Source organism: Hevea brasiliensis, unplaced genomic scaffold, assembly GCF_030052815.1.
Source record: "Hevea brasiliensis isolate MT/VB/25A 57/8 unplaced genomic scaffold, ASM3005281v1 Scaf66, whole genome shotgun sequence".
Lineage (NCBI taxonomy): Eukaryota > Viridiplantae > Streptophyta > Magnoliopsida > Malpighiales > Euphorbiaceae > Hevea > Hevea brasiliensis.
Window position 1 is genome coordinate 195,118 of NW_026615206.1, and position 23,495 is coordinate 218,612.

A 23,495-nucleotide genomic window follows, 5' to 3' on the forward strand; every position below is an offset into this window, starting at 1 on the left:
ATATAAATATTTCATTATTCTCACATTTAAGAACTATTTTTCAAATAGAAATTAATTTGATAGTGAATGCGAGGGTATTTTTTTTTTATACACATATTTTATGGGTTTATGCATGATTAAAGAAAAAATTTAGAATTTATTTGAGATTGAAATTAATTTTTTTTTTAAATTTAAATGATATTAAAAATAATATAATAGAATTATTATGATTAAAAATATGTTAATTCTAAATTAAAATAAATTTCGGGTGGTAGTGGATTGCAAATTACCAAATCACACCCATGGACCCCCACACCTAATCGCAACGAAAAATGTCAGCTTTAAATGAATCATAACGATTAAATTAATGGCCACCTACCCAAGTCGCTGCCTTTTTTTATTATAAATGCATAATATTAAAAGTATAACTATTTTTTTTTTTAAATTACACATATTATTGCATGGAAACCCATGAGCAAGTTATACATTTCAAGGCCAGGCCTGATTTACATCAACTCAATATGCAGACCCAATAATAGAAGCCCAAGACTCTTCCCCTCTATTACCCTAAGCTAAATCCGATCAAGAAACCGAAGATATTCTCAACGCTGCCTAAATAAAAAAAAAAAAAAGAACTCATTTAATTTAAGTTCAATTAATTTGTGTTATTCAATGAGCAACAAACAAATAATATGGCAATAAAACAATTGATGATTTTTAACCCAATTGCAATGTATGAGTTCACTTGATATTATTATTTGAATTGATATTAAAAATTTTAAATTTAACATATTTTAATTATAAAAATTTTGAATTACTAAAATAAATGCTTTCAATATTTTTTTAGGGGGGGCCAGAAAATTATAAAATTGGATAAAAAATTTCATTCCAAAACAATATAAAAATTAAATATAATTGTTAAAAAATTCAAGTGTATTATTATTTTTTTTTATCAAATTTATATTTGAAATACAAGAATTCAATTGAATAATTGATGGTGATGAAGATATCTTACCTTCACTTGTTTGTCTCTACCATAAACCCACATTTTTCATGCATCCTTACAATAAATTAAATCATTTATTTCAAAAAAAAATCATTTAAATATTTCGTTTAGGCCAGCAAATTCAAGGCTCATTTTACTAAAAAAAAAAAAAAGGCCCTGCTTTTTTAATTTCAGGTGTTTGGACTTCGTCCGGACAGATAAACGATTATTTTCATTTTGAACTTGGCGGGTTTCCTCAAAACCCTAAACCCCTGCACCTCCTGCAACACCTTTTTTTTCTTTTTTTTTTTTTTTTCAGATTAGGGTTTTACTACATCCCTCTCATGCAAATCCTTGACATGAAAGCCGTAAGGTCATGCTGCACACACAAACACTTTTTCTTCTTAAACCCCACAAGAACCCTCAGGCCTTTCTCCCTGCATCACCGTCAATTCCATCCCACCTCCCATCGTTTCTGCGCCGGAGAGTCCGCTCTTGGTTCCCACTCCTCCATAACCGACTCTGATTCTGGCGAGACAAGGAACGGTAATGGTACTGAGAGTGCCCGTCAAGTTTGGAGTATTTATGGTTCAGTCTCGTCGAGCATAAATAAGGGCGATGAGCAAGAATTCAAGCCTGGATTGTCAAATTTCTCAACGGAATTTGTGGGTACCGATGTAGAGAGGACTTATGGGTGCGCGAGAAAGGGAAATTTGAGTGAAGGGGACAGTGTTCATTTGGACTTGGAGAGTTCTGACGAAGAAATAAACAATTTATCGAAGGAAAACATTTATAGCGGTTTGAAGACAGAGAAATTGAGTGATAGAGACAAAATCCGGATGGGGTTAGTGCATTATAGTCATGAAAATGAGGATTTTCTGAACGAAAAGAGGTATGGGGGTTTGAAGAAGACCGATTTGCTCAAGGAAGTGGGAGCTGGGAAGATAGTTGGGAGTAGAAAGAAGGGAAAGAGTAAAATTATTTATGTTTGCGAGAATTGTGGGTATGAAGATGGGCAATGGTGGGGAATCTGTCGAGAATGTCGCCTGGCAGGAACAATGAAGCAGTTTATAGAAAGGGATGTTGGGAGTGCGGGTAAAGTAAGTGGGATGGGGGTTTCTGAAAATGCAGTGCGGTCTTGGCTACCACAGAAAGTTGGTGACGCACAACCGTTGAAGTTGAAAGATGTGAACCAGAAGATGGATCAGTTGAATTGGAGGATTCCTTTGTAAGTGATTGCCTTTTCCATTTAGCTATTCTTTTTTTGTTTTTTGTTGCTTGGAAAGAATACTGGACCCCTTATTTTGTTTTTGTTTTGATATGTAGTCATCTTAACAAGACTTAGAGCTGGTTGTGAGGGAAAGCAATCTAAGTTTTGGTTTTCAAGGAAATTTGAGGCCACGTTAACTAAAAGAAATGATTATATTAGGCTTGGTTGGGTGTAGTTTTCTGCTTTATTTAGCGAAGACCAAGGGAAGGGACTAGTAAATTGGTTGGCGACTTCTTAGTTGAGTTTTCATTTCTTATTGGTTATCTGTACTTCTGATGCCTTCTTTTCTCTTTATTTTGTCATCTAATTTACTGTTGTTTTATCTCTGGAAACCTGGCTTTTTGAATCTGGATACTAAAGATACATAAGGATGGCCCCCTTTTGTTAAAAGAAAAAAAAAAAAAAAAGATTTACAAGGATTTCACGAAATGATTTATTTTAAGCAAGGATGTTTGAGATATCTATTATGAACAGAAGCAGCCCTCTATCTGATGGCTCTGATGGCGTATTTTTACTGCCCAATAGTTCCCATGGTTGGTTGTTTAGGATTTTATCATTTATGACAATTCTTGCCATGAACTTTCATGCTGTGCATTGGGACATTATTTCGATGCTTATCATTAAAAGTAACTGCAAAGCCCCACGCAAGCATTTATTTTTTGTTTTGCAATGGAGAATTACAGTGACTTTTAGGCTTTTGCTAAAAACGTATCTACAACAGCAACTTCTTTGGATTATAATACAGAATTTTATACCATGATCTTATATAAATACATTTCTTAAGAGGGATATAAATATGCATTCTTTATCATGCATATAAATTTTGTGGGATTGTGATTCAGGCCTGGACTCTTTGGAAGTGAAGTTGCTAGGGTACTTGGTGGTGGTCTTGTTCCAGGTTTGGCCAGATTTACTTTTAATTACATTCATTACTGCTTTAAGATATTGCTTTCTTGACTTGGTCTTTTCAGTTTCTGAATCTTTATCAGCTTGAAGTTGGTAGAAGCAATGCAGCATTCTATTGAAATAGAAACTACCATCTTTAAACCTGCAAGCTCATTTTTATCTTGTGTTGTTAGCAATTTGAAAATATTATATTTTTCCTTTTCTTTTTTATGAATTGGAAATTTCCAGCTTTGCAGCAAGCAAAACAGTGCGGCAGTGCCAAAGTTCGAAAGTGAGGACAGTATTGGAGTCTTTGTTTTAATAGACATGCATTTTTTTCTCCTTCTCACCATGGTACTCTGTAGTTTTTAAGGTTTAACATAATACGAGTCATTTCATTAAAGGATCAATATTTGACCTTTGGCGATTCATCTTGTTGAATTGATGTTGTTGTTCTTCTTGTCATGTTAAAGCTTTTTTACAGTAGTTTCTAAGAAATACAACGCGCCAGCTGTTACATTTATCAAATCCTTTACTTGTTGGTGGATCTAGCAAAATATCCTTCATGTTTTATACTTTAATCATGGTCTTGTGCTGTTATATACATATATATATATGAAAATTAAATTTATTCAATAGAGAAAGTAGAATGTAGCATAGAACAAAACAACTGGAAACAACAGTAAGAAAGAAAGTTTTTTAATTCTTTGAATTGTTATGAATATAATTACTAGAATGTGAAATTACTCTGAAGCCTTGATTTAGTCACCATGAACAAGAAATTAGGAATGAGAACAGGGCTTCATTCCCATTCATTGGAGTTTTTGGTACACTGGAATGAAAGTACAAGAATGGGAGACCAAGAATAAGAAGACTTCCTTCCCTCTTTTAAATACCTGCACAGGATCCAAGAAGAGAGAGATCAGGAATGGATAAAAGACAATTCTCTTCACCTTTCCCTAATTCCTCATAACTAAATATGCCTAAGCCTATATTTCCTTGGTTCGTTGGGGTGGATGCAGGGCCTGGGTATTGAATCCATGTTGAATGTTAGGTTTTGGCTACTTATGCTATCTTTGACCCTGCTATTTTGTTCAGCTAGTGTTTAATGAAGTCTTTTAAAAGTTGTTTTTTTTTCTTTTTAACCCTGTTTTGTAAGAAGTGGATAGCTCCAAGCTTATTTTAGCTGCATGTCCTTTTATTTGAAGGTTCTTTGATTTTGGTTGGTGGTGATCCTGGTGTTGGCAAGAGCACCCTGTTATTGCAGGTATAAGTTGTTTGTTATAAATTTGTCTAATATGCTTTTACTTTGCACAATTCTTGACTTTATTTCCTTTAATATGTTCAGGATATTTGCTTCTATCCTTCTGTTTGATTCCTAATTATCTTTTTATCCACCCTTCCATACCTCTCTTTAGCGTTCATCTGATGCTTACTCTTTTGAATTTGAAGATTGCTGCAATAATTGCTGAAGGACAAGACATAGGCAAACAAACTCCAGTTGTGTATGTCTCTGGAGAAGAGGTTAGTGTTTCCTATTTTCTGATTTTCATATGCCAAAAAGAAAAAAGAAGAAGAAATATTCCATCTGGCTTCTTTGTTAATCCAAATAGAGCTTCAAATGCAATTTCAATTTCTCAATATTTTAGTGAGGTTTTTAACCTAATTTCGTTCTTAAAATTTTTTAGCCTTGCTAAAATAAAAGGATGTTTCAAATGAAATTTCAACTTCTCATTATTTTGGTTAGGTTTTTAATCTAATTTCTTTTTTTTTTTTTTTACCTTGGTTTAAAATGAAAAGATGTTTTAAAATTTTAGGGATCAACTCCTCATTTTTTGGGGATTATATAAATGGCTCCAGTTAGTTCATTCTTGTGTTATTTTCAGAACCTACAGTTTAGTTGCCTTCCGATATTTGACTTCATTGCTTTTGAAAAGTATCAACAAGCAACTACATGTTTGTTTTCAACGTGCAAGTGCTATCTCACTTCCCTTTCTTGTGGCAGAGTATTGAGCAAATTGTTAACAGGGCCGACCGCATAAGGATTGGAGTGGAAGAAATATTTTTGTATTCAAGTACTGATATTGAGGTAATTATTTTGTAATTATGCTAAATGGATTTGTTGGTTATCATTTTACCTTTCGCTTGTTATCATTTATTCTTTGTGTTTATGATTTCATATTATTGCAATTTGCAACTCCACTTTGTTTTGAATCATGTTACTGGTTCAGGTATTATGTGCACTCAGTCTGTACTTTTAAGCGTATCATGAATCTATTAGAAGAGTGTTCTATATAAGAAACTCAAAGGTTTATTGTGTGAAGCTTATAGTAATAGCTATAACTTACTTTCTTTCAGGACATATTAGGGAAAATTCAGCCTCTATTCCCCCGTGCTCTAATTATTGATTCAATTCAAACAGTTTATATACAAGGAGTCACTGGAAGTGCTGGAGGATTGTCTCAGGTTTGAAAATATCCTACCAATATAAAATATCTGACCTCATTATATTGAGCTGGATCATTTAGTCTATGGGCATTCTCTGTGTCAACTCTGATACAGAACCCAATATATTTCATAATTTTAGCTCAATAGATTTGAATTTTATGGCATGCTTCAGCGTTTGCTCTTTTTCTTTGTTGTATGGGAAACATTAAATATATTAATTATAAGAATGTATTTCTACTAGGAAATATGTTACATTTAATCCTATCTGTTAAGTACTCTTAAATTTAAATTCAATCCCCTTTTCAATTGAAGCTATTGACAGACCAGAAAACTCACCTGATATATTGGCCTCTTTCACATGCTTATCTTCTTCAGCTTGTTAACAGAAGAGGTGCAATGCTCATGCCTATTAGAAGGGCATTATCAATAATATTGTGTATAACTTTTCATTAGCAATACCCTCTCTCAAACAATTGCCATCTCATTTCTTGTCTCTTTAAATATCCTTTTCCTTTTATTTTTAGTTCTTCTGAACATATAAGCAGCAAATGTGTGTTTATGCATGCACATGCGCATGCATGTGGGTGATGAGTTCAGGACAGTATCATGAGTGTTGCCATTGTCTGGATCTGTGACAGGTTAAGGAATGCACATCAGCTTTGCTGCGTTTTGCCAAGAAGACAAAAATACCAGTTCTTTTGGTGAGCATTGACTGTCTAAAATGCATTCAACTATTTCTCAATTTTCCGATAATGTCTGTAGAATTTTTAAATTGGAGTTTTACAAAAATGATTGGGAAAAAATATTAAGTTGTTTATACATATCAACTTCTGTCTTTACCTCTATTGTTTATTTCATGGTACATGGAAATGCTCTGTTATGTTCACGAGTTAAGGATCGCGTCACGGGTCTATGAACTATAAAATCTCCTTCAGAACTTGTAGCTTTACCCTTGTTGCGATTCTTCCCTCTTGTAGAACTTATGATGACAGACTGTGGACTTGTCGGAGGGAGCCCGAACCTCAAGACTCGTTGAAAGTGAGAGAGCCTTAAACCTCACTGAAATTTTAGAGATAATTTTTGATGGTTTTATTCAATAAAATTCTGCCTTTTAGAAAATATCATAAAGAAACTAATCCCTAAAATTACTCTTCCAGAATCATTGACTCTAAATTAAAAGATAATAGTTGATTCTTGAAATCATGCTGTCACATTAAGCTCTTTTGCCACTGATCCTGCTGGTCCCACGTCGATGATAATTCTACCCAACGAAAGCATCCACAACATTACTCCCCTCCTGAGGAAAGAGCTTGTCCTCAAGCTCAAAAGTAGGACAAGCATTCTGGAACTGATCAAGACTCTCCCAAGTGGCTTCAGAAGGTGGCAAGCCTTTCCATTGAACAAGTAATTCCCCAGTACCCTGATTCAGTCTTGCACGAAGAACTACTGCTAGAATTGGAACAACCCGACCATCAACGACAAGCGGAAGGCTAGGAACCACTGTAGGAGGAGCTCCCTTGAATGGTTTAAGGAGCAAAATGTGAAAAACATCATGAAGTCGACTAGAGGAAGGAAGCTCTAGTTGATGAGCAACTTCACTAATTCGACGCAGCACTTTATAAGGTCCATAAAACTTGGGAGATAGCTTAGTGTGTTGAGTATTGGTAATTGAGAGACGTCTATAGGGAAGGAGGCGCAGCCATACCCAATCACTTGGCTGGAATTGTAACTCACGATGGCCCTTATCATAGTACTCTTTCATTCGGACTTGTGCTTGTTGGAGACGTAAGCGTATTTCCTCAAGAACTGAATCACGATCAACTAAAGCCTTATCAACAGCATCTACTCGAGAAGAACCTTAATCATAGGACAGCAGCTTGGGTGGTTCCTGTCCATACACCACCTGAAAGGGAGTGGTTCGTAAAGCTGAATGGAAGGAGTTATTGTAACAGTATTCAGCCCAGGAGAGCCAATCAACCCAGCTTGTTGGTTTTTCACCCACAAAAACATCTCAAATACATCTCAATCGTACGATTGACAACCTCCGTTTGACCATCCGATTGAGGATGGTTGGCAGAAGAAAAGTTCAACTTGATTCCACTTAATCGAAATAATTCTCTCCAAAAGTTACTAGTGAATACCACATCACGATCACTAACAATGGACTTCGGTAACCCATGTAAACGAAAAACATTGGAAAAGAATGCATGTGCGACTGTTACAGCAGTGTAAGGATGTGAAAGGGGAATAAAGTGAGCATATTTAGAGAACCGATCAACCACAACAAACAAGACTGACTTGCCTTTCACCTTAGGTAACCCTTCCACAAAATCCATCGAAATATCAGACCATATTTGTGATGGAAGAGCTAGAGGTTGCAACAAACCCGCCGGATGTAAATTTGAAGTCTTTTGTTGCTGACAAACTAAGCAAGACTCAATAAAGTCATGAATATTAGCCTTCATGCCTTTCCAATAAAATTCACTGCGAACTCGATGCAAAGTTTTTATATCCCTTCATGTGTACTATTATGTACCCCTCCAATGATAGTATGAATCAAAGGGGAAGTAGACTGAAGATAAAGACGATGACAATAGAGAATAAGTCCATTGGAGACGGACCAATTCGCTCCTAATTCCCCATCTTCCACTTGACGTCGCAATTGACAAAGAGAATCAATGTTCTTGATTTCACTCCGAATATCATCCAGCAACAACACCATTGGTTGTGAAATAGCAAACAAATTGCCTATCTCTTCATCTCGGCGAGAGAGAGCATCCACCGCTTTATTGAGCTAACCCGCCTTGTACTCCACTCGAAAGTCAAAGCTGAACAATTTGCTAAGCCAATGTTGTTAAAGTGAAGTAGTTAGCTGTTGCTCCAGCAAGTATTTCAGGCTATAATGATCTGTTTTGATAAGAAACGCCCTTCCCCACAAATATGGGCACCAATGTTGCATTGCCTTGGCTAAACCAATGAGTTCTCTTTCATAGGCGGCCGGCTTGTGATGTCTGTCAGCTAATTTTCGACTGAAAAAAGCAAGAGGGTGACCATCTTGTTGAAGAACTGCCCCAATACTTACTCCAGATGCGTCACACTCTACTACGAACTCGGCATCAAAGTTAGGAAGCTGAAGTACGGGTGCTTGTGCTAGTGCTTGTTTTAGTGCAACAAAGGATGCGGCTGCTTCTTCACTCCACTGGAAACCACCTTTTCTTAATAAGCTAGTCAAGGTTCTTGCCAAGTGACCGTAATCTCTGATAAACTTTCGATAGTAACCTGCCAGTCCCAAAAAACCACGCAGAGCCTTGACCGAATGTGGTTGAGGCTATTCACTGATAGCTGAAATTTTTGTAGCATCAACCGAAACACCGGCGGCACTGATTACGTGACCAAGATAGGCCACTTGAGTCCCCCCAAAAGAACATTTAGATCTTTTAATAAACAAATGATGAGAATGAAGCAATTGAAACACCATATTTATATGTTGTAGATGTTCATCCCATGTCCTGCTATAGACCAAGATATCGTCAAAGAAAACAAGAACAAATTTTCGAAGGTAGGTTTGAAATACCTTGTTCATCAATGCTTGAAAAGTTGATGGGGCATTCGTCAGGCCAAAAGGCATGACTAGAAATTCGAAGTGACCATGGTGTGTTCGAAAGGCTATTTTCTCCACATCCTCTGCAGCCATACGAACTTGGTGGTAACTAGATTTTAAATCCAATTTGGTGAAGTATCGAGCCCCATGGAGTTCATCAAGTAATTCATCGACTATTGGAATCGGAAACTTATCCTTAATTCTTGGCATTAAGCTCACGGTAGTCTACACATAAGCGCCATTATCCCTCTTTTTTTTTTTAACAAGCAATATTGGAGAGGAAAAAGGAGAATGACTTGGGCGAATAATTCCTTGATGAAGCATTTCCTCACATTGTTTTTCGATCTCTTCCTTCTGTAGGTGCGGGTATCTATAGGGTCTGACCACCACAGGTGCCAAACCAGGAAGCAAGAATATTCGGTGGTCACAAGATCTAATTGGAGCTAGCCCTGTAGGATCATGAAACAAGTCTGTAAACTGCTCCAGTATACCACCCAAGCTAGTTTTTGATTCTCCATTCCCATTCAATAGATGAACTTTAGGATTATGGTCAGGTTGAAGTCCTTGTAGAGTAACTTGTTTATTCAAAATTCATAGTAAGAGTTGCAAAGTTCCACCATATTGGGCCCAACGTCATACACCTAGTACAACATCAAATCCAGCCAACGGTATTACATATAATTCAGGAGGAAAAGTTTCACCTGATACTTGCAAAGTCTCACTGCAAGTCCCCAAACTTGGTATTTTTTGACCATTTGCCACTGCCACCTGCCATCCATGCTGTGAGTTCAGGGGTAGGCCAAGTCGTTGAGCTGCAATTTTGCTGATGAAGTTGTGGGTACTTCTAGAATCAACCAACACCGTAATTGGGCAACCCTTGATGTCAGCTAGCCATTGCATAGTTCTGGAATGTTGAAGACCCGTGATAGCATGCAAAGAAATGGCTGGTTCCTCTATGGTTTTGTCCCCTAACTCCTCATTCAACTCCCCATCATCTTCTAGCTCTAGCCAAAATAGTTTCTTACATTGATGGCCAAAGGTATATGGCTCATCGCAATTGTAACATAGCCCCTTCGACCTGCGATCTGCCATTTCAGCTCGCGATAATTTTTTAACGAAGGGTGTAGAAACACTGCCTACGCTAGGGGCTGTCACTATTGAACTTGATGTTGCCTTGTTTCCGGATGAAGTAGGAGTTACAACTGAAGTCTTTGGAGTGATCCAAGGAGTACGCCGGACTGTACTAGCCCTTATTAATTGCTGTTTCTTTTCAAAGGCACGAGCAAGACTCATGGCAGTTACCAAATTAGAGGGTTTTTGCATCTCAACATCCACTTGAATGCTTTCTGACAATCCTGCAGTGAAAAGATCCACTTGCTAATCAATTCGAACCGAGTTGGCACGAGCTAGCAAATTCTGAAATTGTTTTTGGTACTCTTCAATCGTCCCTGTCTGCTTCAAATTAACTAGTTCTCTGAGGGAGTTTCCTCTCAATGGTGGCCCAAATCGCAAGTTGCAAAACTCTTTAAAAGATTCCCAAACCAAACCCGGTTCTTCTTGCTCTAACCTGTAAAACCATAATGGTGCCTCTCTTGTGATATGAAATGCAGTAAGACTAACCTTCTCAGTTTCAGGAGTTTTCTGATTAAGAAAAAATTGGTCGCAACGATGTAACCAACTGAACGGGTCATCTGAACCATCAAACATTGGAAAATTCAGTTTGGCATATCTCGGAACCGTGGCACCACCCTGCCGAGATTCGGATCTATCATTAGATCCTGAAGAACCATTCAGTCGAGAGTTGCTGCTGCCTATCCCTGATTCTGATCTTTTTCCATGGTTGCCGCTGATGTTACTCATGAATTCCCGCAGCTGTCGAGTTAATTCCTGGAGTTGTGCCTCTACTTGTGTCACTCTGCCTGCATTCTGCTCTTGTGATTCACGGATAGCTCGTAAATCATTGGAATCCCCCATGACGTTTGGCTCTGATACCAAGTTGTTATGTTCAAGAGTTAAGGATCGCGTCACGGGTCTATGAACCATAAAATCTCCTTCAGAACTTGTAGCTTTGCTCTTGTTGCGATTCTTCCCTCTTGTAGAACCTATGATGACGGACTGTGGACTCGTCGGAGGGAGCCCGAACCTCAAGACTCTTTGAAAATGGGAGAGCCTTAAACCTCACTGAAATTTTAGAGATAATTTACGATGGTTTTATTCAATAAAATTCTGCTTTTTTATAGCAAGGCTTACACAGCAAAAGGAATCCATAAAAAAAGAAATTCCTAACTAAATAGGAATACAATTATTTAGAAAATATCATAAAGAAACTAATCCCTAAAATTACTCTTCCAGAATCATTGACTCTAAATTAAAAGATAATATTTGATTCTTGAAATCATGCTGTCACATTAAGCTCTTTTGCCACTGATCCTGCTGGTCCCACGTCGATGATAATTCTGCCCAATGAAAGCATCCACAACATGCTCCCTCTTATGATGCATATGTTAGATGAATGTGAATTATTGGATCACTGTTTCAGTAGTTACTTGTTCAAAATCTGCATTTTTATTCTCTTTTGTTCTTTGGAGTTTGGTCTCTTCATAAGCAGAGAAAGTAAGAAAATAATTTTAATGATTACAAGCAGAGAAAGTAAGAAAATAATTTTAATGATTACTCAATGGTCTCTCTCTTTCTCGAGGTTTTAGATAACAGTGATTGTATATTGGTTTTTCGTCCTATAGTGTGGCTGTTAGCCCCTATTACAAGCCATTGCACTATGAATGCCCCATTTTCTGCAAGCTAACTTAAAAAAAATAAAAAGAAAAAATGATAGTTCATAATGTGACTGTTACACTTTGGCCATGACACACTACAATGGCCATATAGTGACCTGGGTCATAGGCCACAATTTAAACCCCTGATTAATGTTTATCTCTCTCCAAGTTCTCCACAGCAATATCTTCAATGTACTTTCATATCCCAAGTATTGCCCATTTATCAAACCCGAAGTTTTGTTTTGGCTTTTTTTTTTAATAGTTTTATACATTTCTCTCAAGTATAGAACTGGCAACAGTTACATAGTTATTAAAGGCGCGCCTCAGACTCCAGGCTCACCAGGCTCCAGTCCTAGCGCCTTTACAGGAGAAAGGCGAGCAACATTCACCAGGCCCTCGCCTTATGCGCCTAGACGTGCGTCTTGTTCTAGGCGCAAGGCTAGAAAGACGTGCCTTTTTTATTTCTACATTCGGCGAGTACTTCCATTGACAAAAAGCACTACTTCCCAACTCAAAATTTGTTGATTTAGAAGTTTTCAAAATTAGTATTGTTGGTGATAACTAGTCACCAAAATCTCATCAAACTAACATACTCATGATTACAAACCTCATATTTTCATTATTAACACTACCACTCATTATCTTTTTCGAAAAAAAAAGTTAATACTCCTTAGTTCTTAAAGGTGAGGGAAATAATGAAGATATTGATTTTGAAGATGAAAATTAAGAAGATGAAACTGTAGAAAAAGATGAAGAAGATATAGTTACTTTATAATTTCTTAACTTCAATTATGAAAGATTAAAAGACTATTAAAGTTTTAATAATTTAGTACTTGAATGCTTATTGGTTATTATTATTTTTAGTTTTATGTTATTTGAAGTTTGATGGAATATTCATATTTATTTTACTTTTATTATTATTTTTTTTTTTTGCGCTTCATCTCACTCAGGCGTGAGCCTTCGCCTTGCGCCTAGGCTCCAGGACCCCTTGGCGCCTTAGTGCGCCTTGAGCCTTTCCTAACTATGCGCAGTTAGGTTCTGGGCCATGGCTGGGACAAACTTAAAATGGACAGTTGGGTCGCAGTTCCTAGTGATTCCAGTTTGATTGTGGTTGAGGCAATCCAACGGTTAAAATAATTTTTTTGAATTTCTTTTTTTAAGGAATTGGCAGCTTGGACCAGACCTCCAGGGCAAACTGCCAGTTTCAATTCCAGTCTGGTTCAAAGGTGGGGAGGGTATGGGACTACACCACCACCCTGCACCCGCCCACCCAAAGTGTTTGCGATCTGGTTTGGCCAGTCAAACATGGGCCAAACCAGACTGTGGCCAGCATGACTTGAGTACAACCTTCGTTTTTGTGGATTCTTTTTGAGTAATCTTTTCCTCTTATCCTCAGATTTTTTGGTTGTGTCTGATATTACTGTTCATACATCTGTTGATCTGTGGGTCTTTTGGTGATTGCTGACTGAGTCTAATGTCTGCTGTTTAACTTGCACAGTAACTAACTCATGCCTTGTGCTTATATAATTTTTTTTTTCACAGATTGGACATGTGACCAAATCTGGAGATATAGCAGGGCCTCGGGTCTTGGAGCACATCGTTGATGTTGTTTTATATTTGGAAGTTGGTACCTTGTTACATTTTGTTTTACTGGATAGTTGGTGAAGCTAGGATTTGGTTACGTTGTAGGTTACATTTTCACCTTTTCACTTAGGCATATAGTCTGCTTTTGGTCCCCTCTTCCATTTAAAGGTGCATATCAAGATTTACATGTGCAAACATAATCAAGTGAGTTTGAACTTGTTTCTGAACTACTTGCACATGAGGGTTTTTTGACATTGATATTTAAACTCCTCCTTTTGGTGGGCCTTCAAACGCAATTTTGCTTTTTTATGCTTAGCATGTGAAACTTACTGATCACAGATGTGTTACACATATCAGGGTGAGAAGCATTCAACTCATCGCTTACTTCGGCCTGTGAAGAATCGCTTTGGATCTACTGATGAGGTGTGCAGTAATGGTGACACTGCAGCTCATATTTATTTGTATTATGGTGAAAATTTGCGTGGATATTATGCGATTTCAGTTTTCCCCTTCATTTTAGAGTTAGTTGATTTGTGTATCTTATGCTGATTACTTATCACGTTACAGTCCTAACCTCTCAAAGAACACCTAATGGTGCCTATTGCTTCTACCTAGTATGCTTTTATTTTACCAATTTAGGTAGCATAAACCTAGGAAACTTTATATTTCGTTTGAATCTTCCTACTCTGAGGTTTCCTTATTAGTGTTTCTATTCTTAATATGAAAATTGGTACATCTTTGATAAAGCTTTACCATACCAGCCGACTCGAGATACCCTATCTATCTATTGATGGGCATACTTACTTGGTGGAATTTTAGTCCCTCTCGTAGATCTTTCTAGTCCATATTGCTGTTATGGCGTATTTTTGGTGCTTGGTGTTTATTTTCCAGTGTGGTGCTAAACTTATCGCACCTGGGTCAAGCATTTACATGAGCTATAACACAGTCTCGTGATGTTTTATAACTGGGGCTATAATTTGCATTAAAAAAATTAAAAAAAAAAACCTTTTTGAAGAATAATCTCTTCAAAACACCGGAAAGAATGGGTCATGGTAGTTAGTTACTTTAGTTTGCTTGGTCCTTGATGAATTTAATGATTTATGTAAATATTTCATTTAGACATTGTTGATAATAGAATTGCTTCATGGTTTCAGCTTGGAGTATTTGAAATGTCACAATCAGGTCTGCAAGCTGTTTCAAATCCAAGTGAGATATTCTTAAGTGAGCAGTACTTGGGTTCAGAGATTTTAGTTGGGCTAGCTGTTGCAGTAATAATGGATGGATCTCGAAGTTTCCTTCTTGAAATTCAGGTGCATAGCATATAAAATTTCTTTCTAATTTTTGCAATCTGATTTGGTTATTAAATTTTCTTGTCCACAGTTTTTGCATATTATTATGAGGTAAGCTTGATAATGATTGTAGGGACTAACACGTTTTATGTGGATTAATGATGATGCATAAATCACATTTGTTTTTTTCTGAATTTTCATGTAGGCTTTATGTGCCACTGGTTCATCAGTTTCAAGGCATGTTAATGGGGTACAAGCTAGCAGAGCTGACATGATTATATCAGTGAGTGATTTAAGGTTTTGGTAAAATTTAGGTGCATGCCATGCCATTATTGCGATTTTGTTATCCGCACTATATATTCTCACTTTAAATCTGAAACTTCTAGATCATGATGGCAAATTGTATAATTCTGATCATATACATACATATATGCATATGTTAGTTGACTTTTGCCATTCAGAACTGGGGTTACTTCTCTCCATTCCCAAGACCTCATTCCTAGGTTGAGAAATTCTGTGCATGCTTGTTTTAATTGATATTTTTAAGCGTATATGTAATATTGTTATTGTTACTACTATGAAATTAGATATTTGCGTACTCCTTATGAAATTAAATATTACAACTGTGTGCATACACACTTTCTTCTTCTCTCTGGATCAAAAATGCATTAATCTTCCAATGTTGTTTCTTCTCTCGTTTGTTTGTAAGCATTTTAGGTGCAAACTATTTGCTTAGATGTAGCTTATGAACTGACATTTTTTAATTTCTAATTCATATGTCTTGAATTGCAGGTTCTTAAGAAGCAAGCTGGTTTAATGCTCCAAGAGAACGTAAGTCAATATCTACATTCTACATATCCTTCTCTTTGGAAATATTTTGTGTGTGTTGGTTTTCTATTTGCCTGTTCTAAAAGATACTTGTAAGGCTTGAATTTGGTTTTCCTTTTTCCTGTGTTTAATTTTCTTCAAGCTTTAAAGTTTTGAAACAGGGATGACATAAAGATTGGCATCATTGCCTTTTTTCTTAAAGATGGAAATAGAAAATTATGGAAATATACAGAAATGTAGAATGCATTGTACTAGTTGCTGTACAAGGCAATTTGTAGTGTCTTTTTCTTTCATCATCTTCTTCCAGTTTATGGTACTGTCAATGAATTTACGAATATGTGTGAAGGAAGTGAGTAATGTGAAGAAGAAGAGCAGAATCACAGGCAAAATTTCAAGTTTAGACTGAAATATGCATAGTATATAATTTTGTTTAAGAACTTATGATAGAATGCACTTGCACAATGCTACAATATTAACTTTCTGTCTCATTTTTTTTGCGTGGTAGAAAAATGGTTTTAAGTGAAGTATGTTGGAATGGTTGTGATTTTATGTTTTGTTTGCATCAATTTTAGCAATATTGAAGATATTTTAGTTAAAAATCATTGTGATTAACTATTTTTATTCCTTTTTTGCATTAGAGTATCTTTTTAAATGTTGTTAGTGGAGTGACATTGACTGAGACTGCTGGAGATCTTGCAATAGCAGCTGCAATTTGCAGTAGGCAAGTTCTTCTTTTCTTCCTTTTTTGTTTATGATTTTGTTTTTTTTTTTTTTTGTTTTTTGTAAGACTAGTCATTGGTATATTTTTAAATTGAATATTCGCTTTATGTGAGTATTGATAATAATATCGTTTTGTACACATCTGACAATATGATAGACATTTAATATGACGCAATTGTCCCGGTGCAAGCAGCACAAAGACTGTCGCATTTGCAGTGTTGCACCTTCCTATTTATGTTCCCTCACATTTATATTTACTGCAATTATCTGCTCCAAAGTTGATGATCCTATCTTCCTTGACATCTCAGTTTCTTGGAGTTCCCTATTCCCAATAACGTTGCATTTATTGGAGAAATTGGCCTTGGTGGCGAGCTACGCACGGTAATTATATAATCTCCATGATTTTTTTGTATACAAAAATCCAAAGCACTGTTAACAATAAGGAATTGCCTTGTAGGACTTGTTTCTCCTTTTTTTTTTGGCTTTGGAAATGCCTATGTATCATTGGATACATTTTCTTTGCTTTCAACCCTCTTGCATGTGAAATTTCATCCCATGGTATATGTGGATTTCCTTTTTCCTCTCATTTCTCATGGATATTAAATAATTGAAACACACATTTACTGCTTTCAACTTTGGATATTCATTAAAGCTTGAATCTCTATTCAAAACTTGATCTGGTTTGCACCATGTGGGCTGGCTTGCTTGCTTGATCTCAAGTGTTATGGCTCTTAACTCTGAACGGCCTAACACAGAGCAAAGCCCTGGAAACCTGCCCTTGCTGAGCAAAGTTTATGTGACAAGCTTGGAACTGATCATCAAAGTATGGTCCAGCACGGCTTGTTAATTTAATTTGCTGCTAATTCAAATTGCAGCTATTCAACCTTGGAATATACAGTACAAACTTTTGCTGTGTTTATAATTGCTTCTACTGGAGTTATTTAAATATTCTGACAACGCACTGTTAGTACTTTCTCATAACCACTGAGGGCAACTTCAGTTCATCTCATAGGACTTTTGCAATCTTTGGACATTCATTTATTCTTTTGATTCATTTTCGTTATTCATTTTACTTATTTTCAGTGGCCCAATGGAAATGTATTAACCCATTTTTATCAACATTTGTTATGATATCGCAGGTACCTAGAATGGAGAAAAGAGTAAATACAGTGGCCAAACTGGGATACAAAATGTGTATTGTTCCCAAATCAGCTGAAAAATATCTATCAACTGTAGGTTTTGAGGGGCTAAAAGTCATCGGCTGTTCTAATCTGAGACAAGTCATTGACACTGTCTTCACAAGACAAAATTGAAGTTGGGAGTATTTTGCAAGATGGACAGGGAACAGGACATTCTAATGCCTTGTATATATGATTTTGTTTATCATCCGTCATCTGAAAAAGCGAATCAAGTATTTGCCCTTTGATGTAGATCTAGTAGCTTTTCCCGTTGCTGGTGTTCCTCTGTGGTATGTGATTCAGGGAGACTAGCCTTATGTTGCAATTTTCATTTGTAATTTTCTTCAGAAAGGCATGAAAGAGGGCAATCAGGCATGTTAAAATACAAGATCGAGATGGTCTTAGAGATCATACAAAGTGTTCGTCTGATGTAATTTATTTGAGTTACTTGCGTACTGATAATAGGAAATCTTATATAAATTATGTAAATTTCATTGATAATATATCTTTGAAAAAAATTTGTGTTTGAACTGGTGATAATGGATGAGAGAGGAGTAAGAAGAAGAGTTGCTAGGTTATGTTTTTACAAAAGTTCAAAATTACTTGTTTTGACCACTGATCTAACAACTTTATACGCAGCTGAATGACTTGGTAAAACACACCTCCAGGGATTAGAATGCTGACTGCTTAGGCTGGTTTACAAATGTTTCTCTGGTACTAAAACGAGAAAGAACAAGCCTGAAAACTTACAGCAACTTGCACAAAAACCTTGCGGGAGTTTCTGAAACAGGGTACTAAATAGAACATGACCAAAGCCAGCATCCGCAAAGGATGCTGCAAGAAGTATGTTCTCCACAGCAATGTTACTCAATTTGGCATGTATTGTTTTAAACCCTTTCCTGGGTTGTCAGCGTATCGATGTGATTTTCCCCATTTAGTAATTGGCTCCGTGGTTCTTCATCTACCGTGTCTTTTTCTTTAATTACTTGTTTAGGATCCACAAAGCTTGGCTGATTTGTTGACGACAGAAGTCTTGCCCACATTCTATCAGTAATTACAACCTTGTTCTGTCTCTCAGTCACCCGCTGCATGATACAATGTAAGGATTAATTCAAGAAAAATGCTCTAAGGATCGAGACACAGAAATTGGAACCGATATCATGAGTCAATATGCTAAAATGCAGAATCATTTTTAAGCTGTGAACTAGTAATGTGGAATTTATCAGCAGGAGACTGAATGTTTTTCTGGAACTAGTTTTGCACCTGAAAGAATCAATGTCAAACGAGGGCCACAGAGGAACTTACATGAAATGGTATGTAAGCATGTCTTCCATTAACAGGGCCAACTGTGAACCCTGTATATCCTGCCATTGCACCATGAATGGCACTGTGAGCTAGTAGAGTGCAGTACACATTGTCAGACGCATTGCTTGGAATAGCACGGATCATGTAAGTGGGATCTGATATGAAAGCAATCCATTAGTGGTCATATTGCTTGTTTCATAATGGCTGTGCATTCAACAGGTATGAAGGAAAAATTCAGTTGACTAACCAATGTATTTGAGAGTTATATTCATCTTTTCCCTGTTTGCAAAGTTATCCTGCAAAAGCAAATTAAATATTTTTAAAAGATGAGAAAGTTGAATAACATGAATAGTTAAATTGTACTGCAGAATTCATACTTTAATTTTCTGGGATATCCACAAACCAACATCTTGGAGTAACTTGTTTCCTGAAGCATCCTGCTGGTCCATGGCACGCATACTTTCACAAAGAAGCTCTTGTCCTGCACCTTCAGCAATTACAATAACCATGTGCCCATGTTCTTTTAGTCTTTTTCTAATGAATTCAAAAAGTCCACCAGGGCCTTCAAGGTAAAAGGGTGATTCTGGAATCAAGCAACAGTCCACATCTCGGCTGGCAAGAGTAGCATGCATTGCTATAAATCCTGCATAAGAAATTTATATTAGATTCTGATAGCAAAAACCAGGTAAAGTTTGCATCAGACTTGTCAAGGTGTCAATGGCATTGAGTTCAGAGAAAATAAAAACAAAGAGCTATACAAGCATCTTTCTGCTCCTAGATTCTAGCCACTAACAGAAAGCATAGCTGTTGAACTGGTACGAACTTGCATTGTAGTATATAGTGATGCAGAACATACCACTGTACCGTCCCATTAACTTGACAACACCTATACCATTCTCAAAGCTCTCAGCCTCGACATGGGCCGCATTAATAGCTCGTTGAGCCTCCTCAACAGCAGTATCAAAACCGAAGGACTTGTCTATAACCTGAACCAAAAAATTACATACGAGAATATTTTCAGTTTGCATGACATTTTGCATCAGAAGCATTGGTTCTATCGAAGAGAATAATACCGGAATGTCATTGTCAATTGTCTTTGGAATTCCAACCACAGCAACTTTGAGGCCACGTCTTCTAATTTCCTGCTTGGAAACATGTAGTACGAATAATTTTTACAAATTCTCAGAAAATAATCTGGAAGAAAAAAAAAAGAGATCTTTTGACTGCAGACTTGAAAATTACCTCAAAAATCACTGAAGCCCCTCTTTGAGTTCCATCTCCTCCAATTATATAAACCTGAAAAATGAATTCAGTTATCATTCTCATAAACCCACAATTTCTTGCAATGCATTTGAAAATGGAATTATGTCAAAGGACCTGATTGATGCCCCTGTCCTGGATGCTGTCAACTATCTTGGAGGTATCATAGCCTCCTCTAGACGTCCCAAGGATGGTGCCACCACGTTTATGGATATCATTCACAACCTTCGGTGACAGGGAGACTGTATTCCTAGCATAAAAGCCTCTGTATCCTCCCTGTATCCAAAATCTATTATCTTGAATCTGTGACAGAGATAAAAGAACAAACTAATAACCAAAACATTTGCTTGCATACCTCTATCCCAAGAACTCTGTTAACACCATACATGTGATACAAGCCACACACTAATTCTCTAATCACTGTGTTTAAACCAGGGCATAGACCACCACATGTTACAATACATGCGTGCACTTCATCTGACTCAAAGTACACCTGAGAATCATGCAATAAATTGTCACTCATCTAAGATTCAAAGAACCAAAATCAAGAAATTAATTAGGCATAAAATTCAAACCTTTTGACGAGGCCCAGCACGTCTAAAGTGAGTTCCTCTTGGACTGTCTTTCTGTACAACAATCTGCATGCATTAAACGGAATAAAACCCACCAAAATCAGAATTAATGGGTTATTAATCACAGCATGAAACTTCTTTAACCCAGAAAAAATTGGGAAAGTCACCTTCTGGGCTACAGTATCATCCGCATTAACGAAATACTGCCTGGTAAAACAGAAACTTTATATTATGAATCAAACATCTTTATCTCCAAATTATCAGTCAAGTTCCAAAATTTAACTTACTTGACAACTGAATAGGAAGGATTGTCTTGTAATGGATTGGGATATGTCTGCATCACACCATAAAACAAGAATAAGCACCGAAACACATTCTCCAGCCAAAAGAAAAACAAGCTTTTTTTTTTTGTTTTTTCCATTTTCAAGAAAAGAGAATATAAGTACAGGGAGATCAGATATGTGATCTGTCAAGTGAGGAACGTCTTCAAGAACGTAGCCATCGTCACCGGTGATGATCTTGGGCTCGTATTTTGTAGAATTTTTCATGGCGTCCTTGGAAGAGCAATCTCTGGTACTAGCGGTGGTAGAATTTGCAGAGAAGGTCAAGAAATAAGGCCTGTGATTGACTGTTGTTGTTGAATGATAAGAGTTTGTAGGATCGAAGCACCGGAACCGCGGAGTTGAGAGTGAAGCTGAGCTTGAAATGGTATCCATTTTCCTTGGAGCGCAAATGAGAGCAGAGAGGGAGGCCTATTTGTAGCCGTTGATCCTACAATTCTTATTATTTTATACTACAAAAGATGATAATAATCACCGAAATTATAAGGGAAAATTTCATAAAAGAATACAAAATTGAATTTGGCGGTTTGAGATGGTGCTGGAACTAGAAGAGAAGAGGGTGTCCAAAAAAGAAAACAGTAAAAGAAAACAGGGACTCGTTTGAGAGTTTGGCAAACTTACAGGTTATATAGAGAATAGACTATGGACTTTTCCTTGGCAGCTGCTTAGACCATTCTACCTAAGAATACACCTCCGGCATTGTCGGGAAGGAAAATTGTTTATTCAAAGAAAGTTGGCTCATAAAAAACAATGATGGATATTCGGATCTTCAAATTCTTACACCCCCGATGCATAACAAGACAGATTTTAGTTGCTCGTGAAACATATGTTCTCTTCGTGAAAAAATATGGATTTTATTTTTTTATAAATAAAAAAAAGTAATATTTATATTCAAAAAGAACACTATTTTTTACTATTTTGATATATTATAAAATATTTTTTTAATTTTTTGAAGTAAAATTTTTTATGATTATTAAATCATTAAAATTTCTCTAAGAGCAGTTTTAATCACGTTTATTATAATAATATTTTGCCTAATATTTTTCATTAGAATTATAGATATTTTTATGTATAATAATTACTATATCAATTAAAATATAATTAACAATGAGAACGTTATTTTATTATATTAAATTTTTATTATGTAATCATATAATATAATAAAATATACAACATAATTACAATTTCATATAAAGAAGTTAATTACGTAATCATCCACGCGTTTGCTTCGCTTTCAAATGTGCCTGCGCGTGAAGCAATGACACTCATTTTAGTCCCACATCCTCCCGGCCGTCAACACCAACTGAAATAGAACATTAAAAATTATTTACATTAAAAAAATATTTTTTTTAATATATTAATTAAAAATATTAAAAAATTATTTAAAATTAAATTTAACACTTTTTAATTATGAAAAATACTAAATCAATAAAATAATTTATCAAATTATTTTTTTAATGATATTTAAAATAATATATTTTTTTAATGAAAGAATCCTCCTATCACAAAACCTAATTTTTAAATTTACCAATATAAGTCTTTATTAATAAAAATATAATATTTTATTTTAATATTATAATTGAAACAAATATGTGAAGCAATTCATTAGTGTTTATATATATGTTACACATTAAATAAAATCCCATGAAATTTGAGTGTGAAGAACTCACAAAATTCATTTATAGAAAATTTCCCATTGAAAAAAATAAAAATGAATATATTAATAATCAAGAATCATGCTTAGATGATGATCTCAATTAGTGTATGCTTGTGGCTCATGCTTCATGTTATTCTATGGTGCAATAAGTCAACTAACACCCTCCACAGTATGCACATGTGGTCCTTCATTTTCTAATAATATAAAATTGAAATATTTGGATTAAATTATAGTTTTATAGAAATATAAAAATTATATTACTCTAAATAAAATCTTACATGTATTTTAGATATTTCAATTTTTAATAATTAATTAATAATTTTTAATAATTTTCAAGAAAGTGGGCTCCTCACCTAGTCATCTACAATGGAAGGCCCGGTTCAAAATTGATTAAGGGGTGGCCCATGGATACAGCCGTTTATTTCCCTAAAGGTACCTAATCTCTCGCATATTTTCGTTTGATGAATTTTAATCATGACTTTTGCTTGGTTGCCAAGAAAACGCTAACAGAAATATGTATAAAAAAAGGGAGAAAGATGATTGATTAATTATTTGTTACCAATTACTCATATTTAGCAGCTAATTTGTTCTGTTTCGAATGCCTTAAGCCCTAGAATTTCTATTTCTTTCGTTTCTGAGCTAATCAGGTCCTGGGGATGTTTGATATTCTTCATGAAATTATTTTTCACTGTTGAATTTGATTATTCGTGCAAGAATCTTGTTCTATATATGTGAAGAAGCTGTTTGCAACTTGTTCATGTCCATGCATTTACGATTATGTTGCAGAAATGAACATTTTAGTTCTTGAATTTATATATA

At 35.8% G+C, this 23,495-nt stretch overlaps 2 protein-coding genes across 4 annotated transcripts; one reads left to right on the plus strand and one right to left on the minus strand.

The window, feature by feature from the left end:
* The first annotated feature begins 1,168 nt into the window (after window positions 1–1,168).
* LOC110645730 (uncharacterized) lies at window positions 1,169–18,071 on the plus strand. 3 transcript variants are annotated; one of them, XM_021798971.2, is made up of 15 exons: window positions 1,169–2,192; window positions 3,077–3,132; window positions 4,328–4,386; window positions 4,572–4,643; window positions 5,125–5,208; window positions 5,478–5,585; window positions 6,206–6,268; window positions 13,485–13,565; window positions 13,884–13,949; window positions 14,681–14,836; window positions 15,021–15,098; window positions 15,608–15,646; window positions 16,282–16,364; window positions 16,672–16,744; window positions 17,503–18,071. In XM_021798971.2, exons 1-15 carry the CDS (start codon window positions 1,309–1,311, stop codon window positions 17,674–17,676), a joined length of 2,076 nt encoding a protein of 691 aa, XP_021654663.2. In that variant the 5' UTR covers window positions 1,169–1,308; the 3' UTR covers window positions 17,677–18,071. The 3 variants fall into 3 exon arrangements, 2 of the variants coding, with proteins under 2 accessions (XP_021654663.2, XP_057998659.1); XR_002493040.2 differs by lacking the exon at window positions 17,503–18,071 and having other exon boundaries at window positions 15,021–15,112; window positions 16,672–16,729; XM_058142676.1 differs by lacking the exons at window positions 16,672–16,744; window positions 17,503–18,071 and having other exon boundaries at window positions 15,021–15,112; window positions 15,608–16,358.
* Window positions 18,072–18,270: 199 nt separating this feature from the next.
* Window positions 18,271–21,605, minus strand: LOC131177615 (ATP-dependent 6-phosphofructokinase 6-like). Its single transcript, XM_058142677.1, has 13 exons — window positions 21,125–21,605; window positions 20,966–21,012; window positions 20,846–20,885; window positions 20,682–20,744; window positions 20,462–20,599; window positions 20,224–20,382; window positions 20,089–20,142; window positions 19,920–19,988; window positions 19,703–19,832; window positions 19,224–19,489; window positions 19,094–19,142; window positions 18,847–19,001; window positions 18,271–18,626 (listed from the first exon to the last, which is right to left on the minus strand). The coding sequence occupies exons 1-13, from the start codon at window positions 21,392–21,394 to the stop codon at window positions 18,429–18,431; spliced, it is 1,638 nt and encodes a 545-aa protein (XP_057998660.1). The 5' UTR covers window positions 21,395–21,605; the 3' UTR covers window positions 18,271–18,428.
* Between the last annotated feature and the right edge of the window lie 1,890 nt (window positions 21,606–23,495).

Bases quoted from the DNA above. Each gene is read 5' to 3' on its own strand.
- LOC110645730 (XM_021798971.2), top strand. From the start codon at position 1,309: ATGCAAATCCTTGACATGAAAGCCGTAAGGTCATGCTGCACACACAAA. The intron at 5,209-5,477 runs GTAATTATTTTG...ACTTTCTTTCAG, and splicing joins ATTCAAGTACTGATATTGAG to GACATATTAGGGAAAATTCA. The intron at 15,647-16,281 runs GTAAGTCAATAT...TTTTTGCATTAG, and splicing joins GTTTAATGCTCCAAGAGAAC to AGTATCTTTTTAAATGTTGT.
- LOC131177615 (XM_058142677.1), bottom strand. From the start codon at position 21,394: ATGGATACCATTTCAAGCTCAGCTTCACTCTCAACTCCGCGGTTCCGG. The intron at 20,745-20,845 runs GTGACTTTCCCA...TAATGCATGCAG, and splicing joins ATGATACTGTAGCCCAGAAG to ATTGTTGTACAGAAAGACAG. The intron at 19,490-19,702 runs GTATGTTCTGCA...TTTCTTATGCAG, and splicing joins GTTAATGGGACGGTACAGTG to GATTTATAGCAATGCATGCT.